The sequence below is a fragment of the Pteronotus mesoamericanus genome, unplaced genomic scaffold, assembly GCF_021234165.1.
Source record: "Pteronotus mesoamericanus isolate MK-2021 breed Mesoamerican mustached bat unplaced genomic scaffold, CSHL_Meso_final contig_94, whole genome shotgun sequence".
NCBI classification, from domain to species: domain Eukaryota; kingdom Metazoa; phylum Chordata; class Mammalia; order Chiroptera; family Mormoopidae; genus Pteronotus; species Pteronotus mesoamericanus.
The window spans coordinates 2,621,544-2,645,925 of record NW_026555285.1 but is presented as its reverse complement, the minus strand read 5'-3'; the positions used below and the strand labels follow the sequence as shown (position 1 = coordinate 2,645,925).

The 24,382-nt window shown below is 40.1% G+C and overlaps 1 protein-coding gene across 7 annotated transcripts in view; it reads right to left on the bottom strand.

Annotated features, from left to right (window-relative positions):
* RCBTB1 (RCC1 and BTB domain containing protein 1) overlaps positions 1–21,173 on the bottom strand; it is a 58,811-nt gene extending 37,638 nt beyond the window's left edge. For 3 of the 7 annotated variants that reach the window (XM_054586319.1, XM_054586321.1, XM_054586324.1), the window contains exons 1-3: positions 21,026–21,173; positions 2,541–2,710; positions 2,019–2,169 (exon numbers count right to left, since the gene is read on the bottom strand). In XM_054586319.1, the coding sequence (XP_054442294.1) occupies positions 2,019–2,169; positions 2,541–2,666 (277 nt within the window). In that variant the 5' untranslated portion in view covers positions 2,667–2,710; positions 21,026–21,173. Of the gene's footprint in view, positions 1–2,007; positions 2,170–2,540; positions 2,711–21,025 lie in introns of those variants that run through there. The other 4 variants (XM_054586322.1, XM_054586320.1, XM_054586326.1 and 1 more) reach the window with 4 other exon arrangements.
* Between the last annotated feature and the right edge of the window lie 3,209 nt (positions 21,174–24,382).

Below are 24,382 nucleotides of genomic sequence, written 5' to 3'. Positions count from 1 at the left end.
GGGCATGGAAAGGGAAGGGAAGGGAAGGGGAAAGTCAAGAACATATAGCAAGGACTCATGGACAAAACCAAAGGGGAAGAGCTGAGGGAGGGAAGGGGGGGGGGCAAGGGAAAGTGGTGAGGGGGGAGGGAGAGACAAATGTATTTGAAAAAATAAATTAAAATAAAATTTTTAAAAAAGTCAAAGGATAATATCTAAAATTAAAATTTAGAAATAGCACTATAAGCATGTTAATTTAAAAATATGAGATTAAATATCAGAAGAAACATCTGATAGATTTAAAAGTGGCTCCTTCCAAAGAGCAGTTTCTTAAGAGTGAAGAGGGATAAGACAGAGGTCCTTCTGCTCTTTATTAAAAGCCTTAAACTATTTGATGACTTCGAGTTTTCAATTGTTTTAAAATAGTATGACTTTAAAACATACAATACAAATATACGTACTCAGATACATATGATACATAATGCACAGCATGCTTAATGTATATTGTGTAAAATGTACTGTAACAATCAAAATTGAATTAAAAACAAAATGAAAAATATTCCCACAAGAAAATCAGATATTTATATTTTTATGTTTATTGTTTACTTATATTGATATCTCAATTATAACATTCGAGAAAGTTAAAACTGTATGATCTGGATGCTGAAAATAATTTCAAAAGAACAGTTATAATTTCCTAAGCTCACCACTTCTAAGAAAACCAAAAATTTGAATGTGTATGTTTTAGTATGTTTGCTCTAAAAAAATTGCCTCAGGAATTCACAGTAAGAAATCAATGACTGATTAAAATTGAAACATGTTTAGAAAAAAATTAAATAATTAGGTCACGATGCAGGCTGAACCAGTCAGCAAAGTTGTAACTGCCTGAAAAAGCCAGTGTGATGCTAGAAGGCATGATTCCATTAAAAGGAAGTCAGATAATCATTTCATTATGCTCAACACCAGTTATACTCTTACTACACAATCATGCTCAGATCTGGATCTCACAGCTTGAGAAAGATGCAGATAAGCTGGAGTGATATAAGTTAAAAGTAATTAAGAAGCTCAATAATCAGAAGACCTATGGCAATATCCAAGGAAACTCATAGTCTGGAGACAGAAATGCAGGGAAGCAAACTGTCTCCCACATGCCACCCTATAGGATCATCCAATAAAAGCTCAGGACCTCTGCTAAAGAGAGATTGAGAGAAAGAGAGAGTTAATGTGCCTAAAATATAAAAGGAAGAATTTAGGTTATAAATAACAAATTTTCAGAGAGTTCTGGAGATAAACTGACCAAAGACAATAAAGGGTCTCCTTCTTTAAGTGATCTTGGGGAAGCAGAGAAAAAAAGGAGAGGAATCTATCTCACATTTTTCCCATATGACACCCACAGGAATGCCAGGGAATAAACTAAGAGTTCTTGAATTCAAAGTTGAAGAACTACACAAAAAAAGAAAACCAGTTTTATCTGTGTTTATAAAATGTACCAAGTAAAACCTTAAAGTTGCCTCCTTACCACAAATCCACTGAAAAATTAGGCTGAAAGGACCACTTAGTTTCCTATATCTAATCTTCCACAACTCTACAAAAGTAGCCTAAAACCTCAGAGGTTTTTGCTTAATTTGCAAGTCATCCTATGGCTGTTCCAGAATTAGCCAGTGTTTAACTTCCACCTCTCAAAAATTAATGAAGAAACCATTAGAAATTAATTATTTGATCCAGCCTCAGCTCCCCTTAGTTTAGAATTAACTGCTTGAGCTCTGACTTGTGTGGCTTAGTAGTTGGTTGGGCATCGTCCCGCAAAACGAAAGGTTGCCAGTTGGATTCCTTTTCAGGGCACATACCTGAATTGTGGGTTTGGTTCCCAGTCAGAGCATGGACAGGAGGCAGCGGATCAATGTTCCTCTCTCACATCAATGTTTCTTTCCCTCTCTCCCTCCCTTCCCCCTCTCTAAAAATAAATAAAATTCCTTTTCTTAAAGAATAAACTGCTTGATTTTCCATAAACGGAAAAGCTGAACTTACACCCTCTTTACCTTCAGTGCTGAGAAGAACATGTGGTCCACTGCCATAACTAAGGCTTTTAATCTTCTTTCCACATAAGGCTTCTAGCTTTTTGGGGATAAGTGTACTCTGGTTATCTCCAGTTCCTAGACAGTTACTATAGTTCAGTCCAAACACAAAGACCTACAAAACAAATAGTTCCGTTTGAGCCATTTGGTCTAAAGTTACACAAAGGCTCCCTTCTTCACTCTGAAAAATAAGACACATTCAAGTTCAGTTTAACAGCTCAATAGGTAGGAAGAGATTAAAAAGTTAAGAAAAAGGTCAACCTCTGCTGACATTACTTAAGTTTTAGAATGTTTACCTATACTATACTACTCAAAGAGTAGTAGGTATAAAGAGGTATTAAATCAAGAAACGGAAAAAAAAGACAAATTATATCTAAGATAGTGTTCTTTTATCCCCCACCTTTTCTCAATCTTCAAACTGAATGCTTTAAAGCTCAATCCAAAATAAACCCTAAAATTAAACTCTGGATTTTGAGACATTCTTACCTCATCATTGTCAGTAACATACAGTGCTTCACTGGCTGAGGTGCCAAAGACACATGCTTTCCGAATAGATGCAATTTCTTGAGGTGAGAGCAGAGTGAAGATTGGCCACTTCCCTACATCCACCATGACTCTGACTTCAGGCAATTCCTATAAATATGCTGACATCTCTGCTGTAACAAACAAAAAGCATTCCAAGAAAAAAATTAAATAACTACTAAACTAACTTTATAAAAGACACTGCTAATAAAAGAAAACTAAAGCTAATTCCAGAATAAACTATCCATCTTTGGTTAAACAGATTGCTCACTTTCACCAGCAACACTGTGTAATCCTTCCTCCACCTTCAGATCTGGGCCTTTGCCTGTAATGGGAGGGAAACTTTCTGCAACCAGTTGTTTGTCTTGCACACTTATAAGTCAGTGCTAATCTGTTATATACATGCTTATTGCCAGCAGACAGCAGGTAATGGAGGGGAGACAAGCAAACTAGATGAAACCAGGGTCTCTTATCAGGAGGATGAGGTTAAGGATGTATATGTGTATTATAAAAATCAGAATCATTATGTCTACCTCCCCACTTTTCCATTAACCACCTTCAGAATGCACTGAAAGATTACTCACTCCTGTAGAATATCTCTGCCACACTGAGCCACTGTTTAACAATGGTCACCCCTTAGATAGTTTAGAGTGAAAGTATTAAGAAGCATTAGCCTAGGTCTATTGGATGAAATAAAGTATTATATCCTGGTACTAATTTATATGAGCACATTTTCTACATATATACAGACCATACTTCATTTCATGTTCAGAAAAGTTATTTGAACAAGGTAAGACAATTCACCGTAATTTTGGTGTTAGAGCTGATGACTACAGTCTTTACGCAAGTAGCAATTAGCTTAAACAGTACCCCAAAAATGTAGTGAGATGTACAAATTCCCTTAAAAACTCTAAACTTGATCTGTTCAAGGAGTTTTACACAAAGAATCCTGGTCATGGCTTCAATTATTCCAGGGTTAAAAAGCATTTCTAGAAATTACAGGGGGCAGCACAAGCAATAACCCTATCATGTCAAATGAATTTCCATTCTGGCTCTCACCTCTGGAAACTGACATAGAACCAAACAGTTGGTAAATACAACCACAGTTCTCTTGAAGTTCCGTCCTACTCACTCTCTTCTCAGATCTCTAAAAATAGCCAAGAGAGGCCAACCTAAGACCAAGATCTTTTTCTGGCTCCAACTCCCACGACAGCACCTACAAAGTACACCTTAGAGTTTGAGCATACTTAGCCAAGGCCTCAGTTTCCACCACGCAGGGAGATTTTTCCCATCAGCACCAATTTAGATGACAAGAATCAGGTGCCTGTTATGCCCCTAGTATCACACCATATATTCAATAAGCTTTACACACTATTTCCTGTCACTGCACAGCCAGCCAGACTCCTGCAATAACATTTGAATGTTCTGAAAACTGTGCATGCGGGGGGGGGGGGGGGGTGTGTGTGTGTGTGTGTGTGTGTGTGTGTGTGTGTGTGTGTGTGTGTGTGTGTTGGAGGGAACAGGTAAAGGATTTGGGGGAGAGTAAAAGCTAATACATAAACATGTTTAAAAATTTTTGTTTCAAACAGTACAAAAGGGGATAGGAAAGTAAGTCTCCCTATCCTCCCTACCAGACCCTCTCATCAAAGGCAACCACTGTCAGTAGTTTTTATTCATTCCAGAGATAGTATAGACTTACATAAGCATTATACGTATGTGTGTGGAAGGCCCACTCCTCCACTTAACAGCATATATTGCAAGTCATTCTGTATTAGCACATGTAGACCTACTTCATTTCTTTTCAATGGTACTACAGAGCATTCCATTACATAGGTTTAACGATTTGCCTGTTTCCACTGAGACATTTAAGTCACTTCCAGTCTTTTGCTAATATAAACAATACTGCAGTTACTGTTTGCATATATTATTATACATACATATTTTTTAACACACAAATTTCTAAGATAAACTACTAGAAATGGAACTGCCAGGTCAAAATTTAATAACTGGTTTACCTTTAACAGCTATTTCAAATTGTCCTCTACTAAAGTAGTACCAACATATAAAAGAACCATCAATGTGTGTCAGCACCTGTTTACCCACACTCTTATTATACAGTATATTATTGTGGGTCTCAGTTTTGTTTAAACTTCAATTCCTCTTATTATGAGTGAAGCTGGGCATCATTTTTAGAAATAACCATAATAATAGCAAAAATAACAAATAACATTTCTTGAGCACTTTGCGCCAAGCATTGTTCTAAATATTTTATATTTATTAATCATTTAATCTTCACTTTAGAGACAAGAAAACTGAGGCAAAGAGATACTAAGAATTCACTCAAACTAGTAAGTGACAGCATGAAAACCCGAAGCCCTGCAGCCTGAAGGCAGCATGTTCATTCTTTATCTCTTGGGTTACATGTTTAAGAGCCCAGGTGCCATTTTTTTATATGAAGTCCCTATATTTTCTACTAGACTGTTTTTCTTTTTCTTCATTTATAAGCGCTCACTATATGATAAGAAAATTGTCTTAAATGTTTTGCAAAAAAGATGCCCCCCAAATGGCCTGCTTTGTACCTCTTAAAAAGCAGGTAAGAAAAGGAGTCATGAGAAGTAAAACTGTAAATGTCAATGAAGTAAAAAAATTCCAAGAAAATCCAGAAGCATATATTCCTAGATTATGAACCAACCATACCAAAGTTAGTCTTCAAAATGTAATATTTTGTGTAATATAGAATTAAATTTTAAATAGAGAGAGGGAAGAGAGGGAAATTAATTAGTCAAAAAATAAGATTTACCATCTTTAAAATTACAACACAAAGGGACATTACCATTCAAAAACCTGAGAGCAGTACAATTATTCTGAAATTATTAATCAGTTACAAGCAAGTCTTCCCCAAGGATTTGGCAATCCACTGAAAAATCAAGCTAACTCTCACAATGATGGCTTATTATATGAACTGAGTGTACCCATATTGCTAAATTACTTGAAGCTTTATTTTACAAGATATTTCTCCAAAGACTTGTAATTTAAGAGTCAATGCCCTGACCAGGGTTGCTCAGTTAGTTGGGCGTCAGCCTGCAAGGAGAAAGATCACAGGTTGATTTCTGGTGAAGGCATATGCCTAGATTGCAGGTTCCTCCTGATGGGGCACATGTGAGAGGTAACTGATCGATGTTTCCCTCTCACATCAATGTTTCTCTCCCTCCCTTTCTTCTTTCCTTCCCCTCTCTCTAAAAATAAATAAATAAAATCTTTAAAAAAAGGAGTCAATATAAAAACCAAGTCATATATCTTCCATGTCCACACCCATCATAAAAGCAGAAAGTGAAAATCAAGATGGCAGAAGAGTGAATGGAAATCACAGTGACCTCCTCTTAGGACCAATCTGAAATTACAATTAAATTGGGGAGAAATCACCTGGAACAAACAACTGGCCAACAGGGAGAGAGGAGCCTTATAACCTCGGACAGACAGAAGAATCACCATTAGCATAACCCAACTGGTGAGGGGTGTGGTAGAGACTCAAGAAGGCAGGCAGGCTCACGGGCAGCAGCACCAGAAGGATACTGAAACAGCCAGCAGGACACTCCTGAGAAGAGTGGGGTCTAAACCATAAGCAAGGATCTCCAGCCTACAGCACCAGAGCCCAAAAAGTACATAGATAACAGTCAGCTGTAAAAAGCGGCAGGGTTGCTCTCTGCCAGACACGGGAGTCTGGAAACGCAAAAAGGTCTTTTAAAGGGCCGATGCACAAATTTTAACTTGCAGCCACTTCCCTGATCTCCAGCAAAGGTGGGGGCAGAGTGGGCTAGAGACGCCTGAGGAGAGACTGGGGAAGGAGACTTTGGAGAGAAAACTGACAGAGTAGCTAGCGGGATCCCAGTGCTGACTTATCCCCCAAACGGCAGCAGCCATCTTGCTCAGGTAGACCACTCCCCTGAGCGGCAACAGTGTGAGAGGACACAAAAGCCTCGCTCCAAGAGGGACTCTGCCGTGCTGCCGTGGTTCCGTGGTGCTAAAACCTGACTGCAGTGTAGAGTGTGGCAGCCGCAGACAGTAGATCCCTGGCTAAAGGGGGTGCAAAGTGGTCTAGAGACAGTTGAGGAGAGACTGGAGACAGAGGCTTTGGGGAGAGAACAGAGAGAGTAGCTGGCAGGATCCTGGTGCTGACTCCTCCCCCATATGGCAGCAGCCATCTGGCTCAGGTGGACCACTCCCCTGAGCAGCAGCAGCATGAGAGGACCCAATAACTCCGCCCCCAGGAGAAACTCTGCCCTGCCCTTTGGTGTCTCTAAGCTAGCCTGCTGAGTGTAGAGTGACTAGATTAACAGCTGAAGGAGACAGCCACAGACAGTAGATTCCTTGAAGTCTCAAACAGACTGCCTAAGGTCACACAGGGTCAACATCTGACATCATCAGAGGCAGATCCAGAAAGAAAAAACAGTGGTCTCCTACCATGGAAGTTTACACCACAAAGTCAGGAAATCAAGACAGATCAATTTAAGAAGCAGAAGCAGAAGCAGAAGCAAAAAAGAGTCTCACAAATAATGGGAAGACAAAGAAACACCCGCCCCTCCAGTTGAAGGGAAAGGAGGAATCCCTAGAAAGTGTTGGGAAATGCCCTGCCTGGTTTCAGGAACTGTAACCCTGCTGACAGGCCGGAGGGCCCCAAGGCTGGAAATAATCAGGAGGCCTTGGAGAAACAGGTTCCTGAGGTGACATAACCTGTCCCTCCTGGCAGGGGCGCAGCTCCTGCCTTTCTGCTTTGTCTTGTGATGGTCCTTGTCAATGACAGGTAAGACCCCTCAGGGGAGGGGCACCCTAAGCCAGGCACTGACCCATTATAGGCAGCAGACAAGAAACTGCAGGACATGGAAAAAGGACAAAAAGGCCTGCACCTCTTGGCTTGGCTTGAATATGGCCGGAGTCCTCACTATAGCCGAAAAGCAGTCTCCTTATATTTTGGTGGTTCCCTCCCTACACCTGGCTCAGGCTTGAAACAGTGCAGGAATCAGCCCTAAATCAGATTTGCCGGTTCCCAGTGAAATCAGGCCTAAAAGTAAATTCTTTGAAGTGTGTTTTCTTCTTCCCTCAGACCTCTGGCTAGCTCATGCTGCGAAGGACATTTACATTATTTACACCCCTTACCCTGTATCATTAGGGGCTTTTATGTCTACTTTCCCCTTATCTTTACTCTCTTTTGTTTATACTGGTCTCTTCTCAGACCTATGTAAATCGGTGTGTTCCTGTCATTTGCCTTCTTATAGGCATCATATATTCTGTGAAACTTAACATACTAATGTAATGAGATAATGTATGCATTCCTGTTACCTAGCCCCACTGGTAACATTTTCAATGAAAGCCTTGGAACAAAGGGAGGGTGACAGGGCCTTCCCCACTACAGGAATGTGCCATGGCCTTCTCCACTAGAGGGATGTGCCACAGGCTTCTCCGCTAAGAGAGAAGTGTCCCCATCTGCTCTCCCAGCAAACAGAGAAGTGTTTGCGACGATTTGTGTTTATTCCCCTCATCTGTGACAACCCTGGGATGGGCTCTGCAGGATTAAGAGCCCTGCTCCCTTCTCAGCTGACCCCTGCCAGTTTCCCTCAGATTCACGGTGCGCCGCGCTCCCTGTGGGGCGCTCTTTCCCCCCGGTACAGCAGTTGATGCTTGGGCCAGGACAAGTGGCGACCACAGTGGCACTCCCCAGCGGCAGCACGCCCCATCTAGCCACCACATGGTTCAAAAAAAGAGAACTAAATGAAACAGAAGCAAGTAAACCATCAGATATTGAGTTCAAAACAATGGTTCTAAGGAAGATCAGTGAGCTCAGTGAGCTCAGAGAGAATTACAAAAGACTACAGGAAAACTACAAGGAACTTACTGCAAACTATATCAGCATGAAAAAGGACATAGAAAATGTCAATAAGAGACAAGAAGAAATGAAGAATACAATTTCTAAATTGAAGAACACAATACAAAGAATTGAAAGCAGGCTAGACGAAGCAGAGGATCAAATCACCGAGCTGGAGGACAAGGTAGAAAAAAACTCCCAGAAAGAGCACAAAAATGAAAAAGACTCAAAAAGAATGAAGAGGCGCTGAGGGAAATGTAGGACAACCTGAAACGTAAACGTATCTGTATAACAGGCATACCAGCAGGAGAAGAGGAGGAGGAAGTGACACAGAAACTGTTTGAAAGTAGTGATGGGAAACTTCCCTAATTGGAGGAGGGAAAAGTCACACAAGTCCAGGAAGCAAAGAGGGTCCCATTCAAGGGGAACCCAATGAGGCCCACTTCAAGACACATCATCAATAAAATGCCAAATATCAAAGACAAACAGAGAATCCTAAAGTCAACAAGGGAGAAAGAGGTAGTAACATACAAGAGAGCCCCATTATGGCTAGAAGCTGACTTCTCAACAGAAACACTGCAAGCCAGAAGGAAATGGCAAGAAATATTCCAAGTAGTGAAAAGCAAAGACCTGTAACCAAGACTGCTCTACCCAGCAAGGTTCTCAATTCAAATGGAAGGCAAAATAAGGAGTTTCCCAGACAAAAGAAGGCTCAAAAAATACACCATCCAACGAGCATTGTGAGATATGCTAAAGGGACTGCTTTAGGATGAAGAAAAAGAGTCTATGAATACCCAGTTCCTTTCACAGTCACCAATACTTGACATTACCAATACTTGTAATACAATCAGATTAATAGATTGTAACAAGGATGTGCTATTTTTAAGTGTTACTTTATTATTTGTTGAAACTAAACCTGTTTTTGTATATTTCTTGCCTATTTCTATTATTTTTAAAAAGCTTTAAATGACTTTTTGGTAGTCCTCATCTATTTTCTAACTAAATGTTTATAGAATTTTTGTCCTAAAAAGAAAACTATTAATCCTTTTTTAGAGGTGTTGCAAATGCTTTCCCATTCTATTACTTGTCTTTTAACTTTTTTTATATGTATAGTCTTAAATGTTTAATATTGTCATATTGTCAATATTTTACTTTATAGCTTCTGAGTTTGAATATTTTACTTCAGGGTAAGAAAAAGATTAGTTTGTATTTTCTCCTAAAACTCCTTAGATTTTACATATTTATTTTTAACTCACCTGAATATTTGTTGTATAATATGTGAAATAGGGCTCTATATTAGTTTTATTTAAAGTAATAGTGGTCCATGCACTTTATTTGTTGAGTCTTATTTTCCCCATTGATTTGAAATATCAATTTAACCATATAGTACATTGCTAGACAGATATATATGTTTGTGTCTAGAATGCTCATTTTATGTCATTGATCTACTTGATTATTTCTGTGCTGCTATCTTGTTTTAATTGCTGAGACTTTATAATAGATTTCAATTTTTCAGTAATTTATAATGGATTTTGACCTTTTTAAAAAATAAATAAAATCAGTCTGCATTTAAAAAAAGAACTCCTACCTTTTGCTATGACATAATGGAATGGGAGCATACTATGCTAAGTGAAATAAGCCAGTTGGTGAAAGACAAATACCATATTATCTCACCTATAAGTAGAATCTATTCAACAAAATTAACTAATGAACAAAATAAACCATGGGCATGGAAACATGGAGCAGACTGAAAGTGATGAGAGGAGAAGGGGAAGGAGGACAATGGTGGAAAGAAGCAGAAGGGACTAGACAAAGAACGTGTATGAATGACCCATGGACATGGACAACAGAGTGAGAATTGACTGTGGGAGTGGGGGTGGCCTGTGTTTAGTTCCAGATTTATTTTCAATTACTTTTAATCAATCAGACTGACATAACACTTATTTTTTCAAGCCTGGGTTTCTCAAAAATATGTTCTACATATAGCAAGGACTCATGGACAAGGCCAAAGGGGAAGAGCTGAGGGAGGGAAGGAGGGAGGGGGCAAGGGAAAGTGCGGGGGGAGGCAGAGACAAATGTATTTAAAAATAAAGAAAGAAAGAAATGCTTGGGGAAAAAAATGTTGTATAAAAAGTTATAATTTTATATTCAAGATGAAATAAAATATCTAAAGGGAATTTCTGAAAGCAGGAGAACAACAAGGGCAGCAATGTTGGTCAAGCAAGTATTTAATAATGACTCCTAACAACACAAGCAAATAAAGAGCAGAAAGGAAGAAACTAACAATGATCAAGAATCTGCTTTGTTGTAGACACTGTGTTAGGTACCTTTATATATACTATTCCATTTAATCTTCATAATACTCTTAATAAGGAAGAAACCATAATGCATTCTCAGCAACGGATGAGGAATGAGGCTCAAAGGTGAAATAACTTCCCAACATCACAGAGCATTAAGTGGCACAGTCAGGATTCAACCCCCACCTCTCTGATTCTTCTTATAGAAACATCAGCCCTGGCCTTTCCAATGGTTAAACTTCTCCAACATTACTCCTGCCTGACTTAATCTAGCTTCATAAATGTACACCAGCATCTGTTTTTAAAATGCTTCTAATATAGAAAGCACTTCCCTAAAAGAATTTCCCAATATGTTTCTGTCTAAATTTGCCTGGTTAAGCCTCACGACCGTCATTCATTCCTTCATTCTTCCAAAAGCCACTGGGAAGCAGGCCCTGGAGACCAAGTGTGACCTCTGTCCTCAGGGGGCTCACAAGTCTGTGTGAACACAAAGTGCATCCCTGGGCTATAGACTGCTAAAACACAAAAACAGGTCTTCATTTATGCTCAGCCTGGGCAGCTTATGACATGAACAGGTGATCCTCAGAATCCAGACAAGACTCTCTGAGAGGTTCTATGGGGGTATTAAAACCCAGGATGTGCTACGTGCTATACAGAACAGCATATCACAGTCTTGAGCTTAAGGATATAGCATGTATTTCCTAAAGCAGCACAATGTCAATGGAAATGTAAATACCACTAAAATTTTCTAATTAACTCAAAAATTGCCAATCATCATTACAATTAAATTATTGTGGTGAGATGTTTAATTACTCCACTTTCCTGGGGACAGGGGCAACTTTGCTAGTGTTAGGAAAATTACACTAAGTATCATAATTCTATCAGTTTCACAGACTTAATGTTTGACCATTTACCACAAAATTATAAAGAGTATATAGTATTAATTCTAAAAGCAGGTATAAGCACTAAAAATTAACTAGCTCAATTTGTTATGAAATCTCTATCAGACTTAAGAACCTTGTGGCTGACTCTGAAATACAAAAGATCTATCACAAAAAGAGCAGCAGTGAGATAGCTCTGATATCTTATGACATTTACTAAATTTGCTTAAACATGAAGTAGACATATTAACAGTTTGCTTCTAGTTGTATGGATTCTACTTTAAAGTAATATAAATATAGATCAACTACATTTCATTTTAGTCATCACTCCAGGAAGTGTCAAAAAAAAAGTTAGATACTTCAAATAGTATTATATAAAGTTATTCTATCAACATACTGAGGAGGCACTGTTAATACAGAAGACTCTTCAATGGCCTGCTTGACCATGGCCATCCTGGATAGGCATGTTAAGTATCCAATAATGAATAACTAAGTATTTTAAGGAAAGGGTAATCCAGTGCTTTTCCTTCCCAAGTTTCTGTGCACCACTTAAATGAAGCACCCCAAGAAAAGATGCTAACAAAAAGCTAAATGATGTGTTAATTCCCATGTAAAAAATAAGACATCCCACAAAAAAGCAAATATACCCTGTAAGGCTTACCTATGTTATAAAACAATATATACAACATAATTACAATATTTTAAAATATAATATACACATAAAAAGGATATATAAAATCAAAATGTATTTCTCTGGAAAGATTAGAGGTGACATGTTCTTTCTTTGTATTGTTTGAATATATTCCAAATTTCTACAACAAACATTTTATGACCAAAAAATAAACAAATTATTTTAAATGAAAATAAAAGCTTGGTTATTTGAATGTTTACCCTAAGCTGTAAAAAGTTTTAAAAGATATTCTTGCATAAAATTCACAACCTAGGGTGACACAGTGTTCCAGGCAAATCTGCAAAATAAATTATTAATATAAAATTAAACTTAGAAAATGAGAATATAAAATGATGCAGCCAATGTGGAAGACATTACTACAGTTCCTCAAAAGATTAAACATAAGACTACTATGATTCAGCAATCCCACTTCTAGTATATTCCCAAAAGAACTGAAACCAGGGACACAAACATAGATGTACATCAATGTTCACAGCAACGTTATTATTCACAATGGCCAGAAGGTGGAAAACCCAAATACCTACTGACAGATGAATACCATCTGAATAATATTCTATTGTATGTATAAAGCATATGGATAAACAAAATGTGCTATCTACATACAAAAGAATATTATTCAGCCTTAAAAATGAAATTCTGACACATGCTACAATAGGGATAAACCTTGAAGACATAATGCTAAGCGAGATAAGCCAGACACAAAAGGACAAAAATTTTATTATTTCACTTATTTGAGGAACCTAGTCAAATTCACAGAGAAAGAAAATTTCAATGAATGATATGACAAATTCATGAGAATGTGAATAAAATAATAACATCTTAATTCTTTTTCTGACAATGAGCCCAAGTACTAAGAGTGCTGGGGGAAGTCATAAAGAACAATACAATCACGGTCTCTGCCTCTGAGGAACTTAAGGTCTAATAAAAAGTCAGAACTTCGTAAGGAAAAAACTAGAACACAAATGTAAGTAGAATAATTAAGCAAACTATGGAATACAACATGCAAATATATAGTCCATGTGATACATGTTAAATGTGGAAAAAAGTTATGTGTACAACAGTTACAACTACATAAAAATTATATATCCTAAAAAACTGTTATATGAAATCCAAGAAATCAAATTCTCAGTATTCTAGTAAATGATAAAACAAAAGCATTACCTCTGTGAATATCATCCAGTTTCCTGCAGGAAGACATGTTTTTCACAGCCTTCTTCCTTTTTCACCAATGGAAGTTCCCATTTGAGCACACAAGACTTAGGGGTGTGGTCATCTTTTCTCTATTTCTGAATATATTAAATTACAGTTCTACAAATACTTTCAAATAGAGGAGTTCTAGGATTTGAAGTAAACTCTTGGGGTACAACTTTACAACTTGTTATGTCATACACATATGCTACAGTAAAAGCACTTCAAAAAAACCTCCCAGGTTACAGAAGAGTCAAATGTTACACTTACCAATCTCTTTCATAGTTATTTTTGTTGTTTTGTTTTTATATATTTTATTGATTATGCTATTACAGTTGTCCCACTATTTTCTCTTCCCTTTATTCCTTCCATCCTGCACCACTCTTCCCCCCAGAATTCCCCCCCTCCCTTAGTTCATGTCCATGGGTAGTACATGTAAGTTCCTCGGCTTCTCCATTTCCTGTACTATTCTTAACCTCCCCCTATTTTGTACCTACTATTTATGTTGCTTACTACCCTGTCCCTTTTTCCCCATTCATCCCCCTCCCCACCGATCACCAATTCTATGATTCTGTTCCTGTTCAACTCATTTGCTTAGTTTGTTTTTGCTTTTTAGGTTCAGTTGTTGTTAATTTTGTGTTTGTTGTCATTTTACTGTTCATAGTTTTTGATCTTCTTTTTCTTAGCTAAGTCCCTTTAACATTTCATGTAATAAGGACTTGGTGATGATGAACTCCTTTAACTTGACCTTATCTGGGAAGCACTTCATCTGCCCTTCCATTCTAAATGATAGCTTTGCTGGATAGAGTAATCTTGGATGTAGGTCCTTGCCTTTCATGACTTTGAATACTTGTTGCCAGCCCCTTCTTGCCTGCAAGATTTCTTTTGAGAAATCAGCTGATAATCATATGAGAACTCCTTGGTAGGTAACTGTCTCCTCTTCTCTTGCTGCTTTTAAGATTCTCTTCTTAGCTTTAATTTTGGGTAATGTAATTATAGTGTGCCTTGGTGTGTGCTTCCTTGGGTCCAACTTCCTTGGGACTCTCCAAGCATCCTGAATCTCCTGGAAGTCTATTTCCTTGGCCAGACTGGGAAAGTTCTCCTTCATTATTTGTTCAAATAAGTTTTCAATTTCTTGCTCTTCCTCTTCTCCTTCTGGCATCCCTATGATTTTGATGTTGGAACATTTCAAGTTGTCCCAGAGGTTGCTAATCCTCTCCTAATTTTTTTGAATTCTTATTTTTTCATTCTGTTCTGGTTGAATGTTTCTCTCCTTCTTCTGCTCCCAATTGTTGATTTGAGTCCTGGTTTCCTTCCCTTCACTGTTGGTCCCCTCTAAATTCTTCTTTATTTCACTTTGCATAGCCTTCACTTTTTCCTCCATTTTGCGACCATACTCAACCAATTCTGTGAGCACCCAGATTACCAGTGCTTTGAACTGTGTGTCTCATAGGTTGACTATCTGTTTATCACTTAGTCCTATTTTTGGAGCTTTGATCTGTTCTTTCATTTGGGCCATATTTCTTTGTCTTACCATGCCTGTTATGTTGGGAGCGGTAGAGCCTTAGGTATTTGCCAGGGCGGGGGAACTCAAATTGCTGTGTTGTGGGGCTGTGTGTGGGGGAGGGGTCCAAGAGGAAACAATGCCACTTGCTTCATTCTCAGCTGGCTTTCAGTCACTTCCCCCACTACCCACAAGGAAATTGGGCCCTTCTGGTGCTGATTCCCAGGTGGGTGGGTTTGTGTATGTTCAAGGACCCTGTGGGTTTCTCCAACAGACTCTCCTGTGAGGCTGGGAGTTTCTCCTGCGGCTACAACCTCCACAGGTTTTTACCTCCAGAGATTTTGAGGCTTTCTTTTCCCGCACTGGAACCCTGGATTGCGTGGTCTGTCTCACTCCCCAGCTGTTCCTCTGCATGCAAATGTGGGACTGCCCAGTCTGCCCAGTCAGCCCAGTCCATCCAGTCTACTAGCCACCTCCTTGCTGCAGGTCCTCTCTGCCCCAGCTGCCTGTCTCCGCCCCTCCTACCAGTCTGGATGAATGTTTCTTCTTTAGCTCCTTGGTTGCTGGACTTCCATACAGTTCTATTTCTGGTAGTTCTGGTTATTTTTTGTTTTTAAATTTGTTGTTACTGTTCTTTGGGTTGTGTGAGGAGGCAACATTTATCTACCTATGCCTGTATTTCTTCCATAGTTATTCTGATGAGCTTTTTGAAACTAATGATGCTACACCTCTGGTTTAGACACAAAATATATTTCCCAGGTCCAGAAAAGCATCTAATATAGATCAGTTTCAAAATTCTTTGAATAAAAATTTGCTTTAAAATTATTTCACCCTTTCTATGGCATAAGTACTGTAAAGAAGCAGTTTCAGAGATTTGCTGAGTAATACTGTTACTACTCCAAATGTTAGAAGAGCTGTCATCCACTTCTCTTTTCTGCAAGCCAACCATACTAAAAGAATGAAAGGAAAAGAATGTCCTGAATACTTGACAACTTTCACAAAGACTAAGGTACTCTGAGAATGTAACATTCTCCAAAAGACTTCATAAAGATGCAGCTGTAGAGATGACAAAGTTATCCTACCTTCATTTAAAAACCGCATCACTGCTGTTTTATCATTTCCTAACCCTCACTGTGACTATCCTTAGTCTCATTAGTTTTGCTGAAATTCATCACTCATTTAAGAGGACAACTGTCACTTTCACTGCCAGTAAGCTACTTGACTTGAAGCACAATTTGTAATTATGGCCTCCAGAAGCAATTCTAGGATATAAGAACTCTGACAGCTTATTCTAAGTGAATAAATAATTCTACTGAAGCCATGTGTTCAGGTTAGAAAAGTAAACAACCCAAAAATCTGCAGGACATGCAGAACCATACTGTATTCATTTCAATTAATGTTTATGTTTACTGAATGTCTTCTAGGTACACAGAACACAGAGCCACCACCACCACCTGAATCCCCAGCAGAACTTGCATGGGGATAGGGGGTCTAGATGCATAAACAGATGCTCACCACAATGTGGCTGGTGCTCTAATGGTGAGGTTTGGATGCTACAGAAGCATCAGAATTGGGAAGTGTGTGGTGGAGGAACTGAGAAATTCAGCAAGATTATAGCCAAAAAGCTTAGATTTTATCCTAAGAGCAATATGTAATCACTGAAGGAGCTTAAGCAGGGAAGTGGTATGATCAAATGTATGTCTATTAAAGACTATTCCGGCTGAATGTAGAGACTAGATGGGGAAGAAGAAGGAATTCTTAGAGGGAGCCTCAGGTGGCTACAGTAAGCCAAGAAAGAAAGAATGGAAGCCTATATACCAAGGAAGTGGAAAAGGAGAAAACTGGACAAAAGATAGAGTCAAACAGGATTCTAAGTAACTGAATGGAAGAAAGGAGCTAGATAAGGACAGGCAGAGCCAAGGATTACACACAGATGTTGAGCTTAAGTAATTGAGTAAACTGTAATAAGGCTGCTCAATACAACAGAGAATACAGCAAGTTTCAGGGGAAGATGAGGAATTATACTCTGGGCATTTTAAGTTTAGCTACCTGTGGGATATCAGAGTAGGTATGTCCAGAGAGATCTGGATTAGAGATTTGGAAATCTGGCATGAGATCATCCAGGGGAAAGTGTGTGGAGTAAGAAGAGAAGAGCATCTTGGACTCTAAGAAACTCCAACAGCAAAGGGACAAGGATAGATACTGCATAGAAGAGGCTGTGGAGAAACAGGCAGAGTGGGAAGAAAACCAGAAGAGTGTCATGGAAATCTAGGGACGTGAGCATCACACAAAGGAAGTGTCAGTGTAGAATGTTCCTGAGAGACCAAATAAGGGAAAGACTGAGAAACGTCCACTGGATTTAATAAGACTTACTGGCAATCTTGACAAGAGTTTCAGAGAGGTTGTTGGGTGGAAAAGGACAGGTTACAGCAGGATGAGGAGCATGTGAAAGGTGCAGAAGAGGAAACAATGAGTATTAACATTTTGTTCAAGAAGTTTGACTGTGAAGGGGAAAAGTGAAATAAGGTAGTAATGGTAAAATAAGTGGGAGTTGAAGAACACATTCTGGGTCATCTTTTTATTTTAAATGTTTAAGTATTAATGGGAAGGAGCCAACAGAAAGATAGAGGAGAGGACATAATTAAATGAGGTTTCTGAGAAAGTATCAGGGAATGGGACATGAAGCAAAAATGTAGATAAGCTATAGAAAGGGGGAGGAAGTCTTCCATGAAAACACAAGAGGAAGAGGAAAGGATGGATTGGATAAAATGGCTGGGGAGCCAGAAGTTAGAAGCAATTCCTTCCTTTCTCTTTCTCTTTCTGTGTGTGCGCGCGCGCACACACACACACACACACACACACACACACACACATTCTGCTGAGTCTGCATTTTTTATTTCTACCAGCAATTTATGAGGGTTCCAATTTCTCCATAACGTGAATAGTAAGCATAATAGTAATGCTTACTATTACTTTTCTTTTTTTATTGTAGTCATTCTAGTGGGTGTGCAGTGGTGTCTCATTGTGGTTTGATTTGCACTTGGGTACATTCTCTTATGAGATCACCTACAGTCCTTGTGAAGAAAGAAAAAAAGTTTCCTGTTAAGAGGGCAGATAGCATTAGAAAGTGGAATGAAACAATAACAACAAAGGTAGAGAAATCTAAAGCAGCCACCAGGAAGGATGAGATACTTCTCACCAGGGAAACCTAAAAAGATGCTGAAACAGCCCAGTGAAAACTGGAAGATTGTAAGTCTGAGTATCCTATCCATCTGACCTCCTGTGAGATTTTCTTCTCTAGGAAGATTTTTCTTTTGTTTTTAAAACTGATCTAACTAGAACTGGAATGGGAAGCTTCTCTGAGAATTTTTACATTTAAAAGCAATGACAGAAGTGCTCCTGAAAAATCCACTGTTTTTGTGTTTAAAATCCTGTAACATACACATTAGAAGTGACAGTTTGCATCAGATTCTCTCTCCTCTATCGTTGAGAACAAAGCACATGCGTTTGCTGCAGTGGATCTTACATTTGTACTCTAAGGACTTAAGCTACAAACATCAGGTTCTGAATTCATCAAGTGACAAGTTGCAACAAACATCACACATCTGTCATTAAAGTAATGATTAATTCCACCCTGGCTCGTGTGGCTCAGTGGATTGAGTGCCAGCCTGCAAACCGAAAAGTCGCCAGTCTGATTCCCAGTCAGGCCACATGCCTGGGTTGTGGGCCAGGTACCCAACTAGGGGCATGGAAGTGGCAACTGATCAATGTATCTCTTGCCCATGGATGTTTCTCTCTCTTTCTTTCTCCCTTCTTTCCCCCTCTCTAAAAAATAAATAAATAAAATCTTTTTAAAAAATGGGTAATTCCTTTAAAACATGTCAGAGAGTCGTATCACAAACTGTTAACAACTTAAGACTGATAACAATCATATATACAAATAATAATCGATTATATGAAAATGATTTTTCACTGTCAGTTACTTTGGAGGGTATGAGATACAGCCAATCTGGTTTAACTAATTCAATAAGTACACCCCTCTATAATATATTTAATTAATTTAGAGATTTATCATTAAAGCACACTGCTGCATACAGTTTTGTGCTCAGGGATCACATCTTGGAACTGACTTACATGTGAACCAGATTTAAACCAAGGGTTCTATGGCACAAGGCACTAGTTGTTTCAGCTATCTTTTGCTGAGTAATAAAACATCCCAAAACTCAGTGGCTTAAAACAATAGCAACATGTTGTTTCTCTCAATTATGTTTTGACTGGACGAAGCTAGGGTTAGTCATGAGGTCACATGTACAAGGGAGCTTAACTAGGGTCTAGCAAGGCCACTCCAGGTGGTATCACTTTTCATCTAAGCCCAAGCCTCCAAGCCCAAAGATTGACTTACTGAATGTAGTACACACACAAGGAATAGTATAATAATAATAAAGGTCTTTGACTTCCCTTCAGTCTTATTACCACTCTGACTTTCAGATAAAGTAGGACATTGTCTCAGACTTCCTAGCTTGAGCTGCTGATTATTAAGATGAAGCCAAACTCTGGATGGAACAAGCAAGTACTCTTTAATTCTAAAAATTTAAAGGAATTTTTTTAAAGCTGAAAACCTGATAGCTTTGGTTTTTATGGCTATTTTTCTGAAGTTCCCAGAACTTGATCATTTGGATCACATACATAATCACTGTGGAAGAAACCTTTTTGAAGACTAATATCTTTCCTCTTTATGAAAAACAGACTGCAGGGTAAACTGATAGACTGGTATTCATAAAATGATTAAAATGATGTGGCTCAGCTGGTTGGATCATTGTCCCATAGACCAAGCCTCACAGGTTCGATTCCTGTCAGGTCACATACCCAGGTTGTGGGATGGATCTCCTGTTGGGGCGCACAGAAGGGAGCCAACTGATGTTTCTCTCTTTCTCCCTTCCTTTCTCTCTCTCTCTGAAAACAATGACAAAAAATGTCCTCAAGTGAGGACTAAAATAAAGATATCCTCCCACAGATTAACTGCTATATTAATAGAATCTAAATATACAGTTATATATTCAACTCTGAAAGTAGTTCAAAGAGGTAAAACTCACCCAGTGTTCACTTCAAATGGATACTTCGTACAGTTTAAAGCACACAGTAAACTACCATTAGGGTTAAATCATTTTTCTATTCCTTTCAGCATTATAAACTTTGATATTTTGATGTTATGATCCCACAATGCACACCAGTTTCAGAGACTCACAGTTTTTGCTTCCAAAGGCTATAATGCTCCCCCCCCCCAAAAAAAAGAACAGGCCGAAGACAAATAAGACAATGAATTTGGATTTTTTTAAGCATTATTATAATATTGCTTTATAAAACTAATCCCCAACTGCAAAGAGTTTTGCAGCAGATGGCTTCGGAGTGTCTCACATGCAAGTAAACATAAGCAAAAAGCCATTTACGAAAGCAGAAGAGAGAGTGCCTCAATGGTTATCTTAAAGAGAACAGGTAGTTTACCTGAGGCAGGACAAGGGAAATGTCTTTTCACTCAGTTAACCGCACTCCTGGATAAAGATGCCTACTATATGAATAGCCTTTTGCGGAGTTACGTGTTGTGAGGGAACGGGAAACTGAAGAATATGGTTTGTGACACCACTACCCTCCTCTGAGGAGGCGCTAAAATCTTAAGGAAAGGCCGAGGGAGGATGATGAGGGTCAGAGGAGGTATCTCTCAGGAAAAGAACGCCGAGAGCAGCGGCAGGCGAGCTAGGAGGAAAACCGCGTCCCTGCGACACAACAAAAAAGAGAGAGAGAGCAAGGAAAACTTTCCCTAGCCTCTCCCCAGCCTTTTCCTCTTCCCGGGAGGAAGAAACGCTAGCTGAGGTGCTAACCCTGCGGGATTGGCGGACCGGAACCCGCAGCCTGAGGAAAGAGGGAGGGAGGGAGCAGGAGAAACGGGGCACGCTGGCCTGGCCCGCGGGGAATGGGAAGCAGAGAAGGTAGGAGGGAAAGGGACCTCTGCGAGCTCGCGCCCACGACTCACCGGCTACCTGGGAGGCCAGCCACTGCCAGTTGCTGTCCGCCGAGCCCAGCCGCCGCCAGCGCCTCGGGAAGCTCGGAAGATTGGCTGGCCGAAGAAACACCACCCAGCCGCGGTGCCCAGGGCCAGCCAAGAGGGGAGGTGTGGGAGGCGGGGCACCAGGGGCGGGCCCTCGGAGTCACATGTTCCTGGTCGCCTCACGTGATACTGGCTCCGCGCCGGAGCAGCGAGCTCCCAGGGGAAACCTCGCCTTGGGCTTCGCTCATTCTATGGCGGAGAGACCGCGGGCCCTCGGCATCTGCAGAAGCAGATTAGCTGTCTAAGCCCAGCCTCAGCCTCTGCGCAGTCACAGTGGAGCTTCGGGGCTGCGGAGGTTGACAGGCTTTTGTCTGTCAGGGAAACAGGGACGTGTGAGGGGTGGTGTCCTGTTGGTCTCTCGGGAAGACTTGGCCACCGGGAGTGTCGGCCTACGGCAGAAAAGCGACTGGCAACTTCTTTCCCTGCCTTACGGCGCACTACCCACAAGGTCCTGCCTAGGGTGAAGGGCCTTAAAGGAGGAGAGACTCGTTTTACTGCAAAGACGTTTGTTTCTCCGTGTACTTATACACTCACCTGAAAAGCACCTGAGTAAAAATCGAGGGTAGAGTTGGCAACTACACCAAGATAAGAAGGGAGAGAAGCACTGGACCCAGATGATGAAAGGAAGTCGGATGTTCTTGGAAAGGTGGCTCTCAAGGTTGGGAGAGACTTAAGATGGCAAATGACCAAAGCCTTTTCTTAATATAAATGAGGAAACTAGGGCCTGGAAAGGGGATGCTTCGTGCCATTCCAGCCTGTTACTACGTAGACTAAATCACTCTCGTAAAATACAGTACGGCTTTCGAAAAAGTCTAAATTGGTTCCACAGGATGAAGTCCAAACATCTTGGCATAAGTTTCCAAGCAATCTCGTTCCCATGAATAAAAGTTTATTTTCTGAGTATCACCAAATACCTCCACTAATTACTAAAAGAAGCCTCCTTTTCCTCATTTTCCAGCACTTTGAAAACAGTACTCGTTCTGACTACAGAGAATTCTTGTTTTCCTTGACTACTCTACTTTCTTCTGACTACTACTCACTTTGTCCCTAAGTAGCTTTACTCCTTTTTGCATTTGTTCATTCTTTTTCCTCTGTCTGAAATGCCATGAATCACTACCCTCTCCCTCCTTAAAAAAAAACCAAGAGCCAAACAATAGTTAAAACTGTAAAACAAGATTTTATCAGAAACTATTGCAATAGGAGAATTGAGCCCAGATGCTCTCTTCCCCTATTGCAGTAGTTTCTGAATAAAATCTTTTTGCAGCATTGGGTCTTCTTCTTAATTTTTTTTATTTTTATTTTTTTAGATTTTATTTTTAGAGAAGAAGGGAGGAGAGAGAGAGAGAGAGAAACATCATATGTGGCTGGCTCTCACGCGCCCCCTCCTGGGGACCTGGCCTGCAGCCCAGGCTTGTGCCCTGACTGGGAATCGAACCGGTGACTTTCTGGGTCTCAGGCCGGCACTCAATCCACTGAGCCACACCAGCCAGGGCCTTTTTACAGCTTTAACTACTGTGAGGCTCTGGTGTTTATATATATATATATTATATATACATATATATATAAAATTTTTTTTTAAATCCTCACCCAAGTACATTTTTTCATTGCTTTTAGAGGGAGAGGAAGGGAGAGAAACACCAGTTGGTTGTGTCCTGTGTGTGCCAAGACCCAGGATGGTCTGTGTCTGAACCAGTGGTACAACCCACAACCCCGGTATGTGCCCTGACTAGAAATTGAACCTGCAACCTTTCAGTTACGATGATGCTCAAACCAACTGAACCACACATGCATGGACAGGCTCGGTTATTTTTAACATCACCCCAAGGTACACATCAGTCTCCTCATCTTTCAGAATCCAGGTCAAATACCACTATTCTTGTCTTCCTGCCCTGTTTCGTCCTCCCTGATTTAGCAGCATCAGCAACTGAGGTTCACTCAGACGTTGTCAACTGCAATTTCTTCCCTGATTCCTAGGACACTGCACATAGTCTGATATATAAATCGAACATTGCCCAAAAATGTACTGTGCATTTCCTATAAGAGGTAAATTATTTATCACTGTCTTCTTCTCTAGCTTATAAACAACTGAAGCAGAACTTCTGGCCTTGGTACAGTGCCCTTAATATCCACTAAAAAAAAAGTGCCTTCACCAACATCATAGCAGTTCAATGAATGTATTTAAAAAGGCCTACTTTGCTCAAACTGAAGTCAGTTCCTTTTAGGCCACAATCTGATCAATAGAACTTTTGTAAAACATGTTTGTGGGAGCAGTAGAAATGGGGGTTTGGGATTTGAGTCATCAAGTATTTGATAAAAGACAAGTAGTAGGTAGATTAAGAAGGGAGGGAAAGACCTTCCGGGAATGATAGCCATATATTCAAAGGTAGGGAGACATGAATCAGTGTTATTTCCTTAGGAAAAGTAACATTGTATGGCTGGACTTAGTGACCTCCCTGATACAAAGGAAACCTAATTAGTTAATGTTGATGCACTTGAAAATGTTGGGAAATGCCCCATCTGGTTTCAGGGAACTGTAGTCTCACAGACAGGCAAGAGGTCCCCGAGGCCAGAGCTAATCAAGGAGACCTTGGGAGAACAGGCCACTAAGGACACGGAACCTGTCCCCCTGTGCCCCTGCCTCCCTCACATCACCCTGCTTGGCCCTGTAATGGTTGGTTAGTCAATGACGGGTGAGATTCCTCATGAGAAGGGACAACCTAAGCCAGACATGGCCGGTATGGGCAGCAGACAAGGACTTGGGGGGACACAGACAAAGGGCAAAAAGGTCTGCACCCCTTCGCTCTGATTGGACATGGCCAGAGTCCTTATTCTATCTGAAAGAAGTCTCCTTATCTCTTGGTGGCTCTGCCCTGCCTGCCTGGCTCAGGCTTGAAACAATACTAAAGGCAGGTACAGCACTAAACTGGATCAGGTGGTTCCCTGGGACAATCAGGCCTAGAAGTAATTTCCTCTAAGCATCTTTTGTTCTTCCCTCAAAAGTGATGATAACTGGCTCATACTGGGAAGAAGATTTACGTTATTCACAGACTTGAGGCAGATCTCTTGTGTTCCTTCAATTGTTACCTATGATCTCTATTTGTTTTCTGTAAACATAGCCTTTTGACATTAATGAGCTTTGCATCCATACCCCTGTGCATAAGGTTCTCAAGAAAAGCCTTTGGACATGGGGGTTCGGGGCCTTCCCCACTAGAGAGAAGTAGCCATGTCCCCTCTCCTGGCAGAGAAGTGTTTGTGATGACTCGTGTTTATTCCCCACATCCG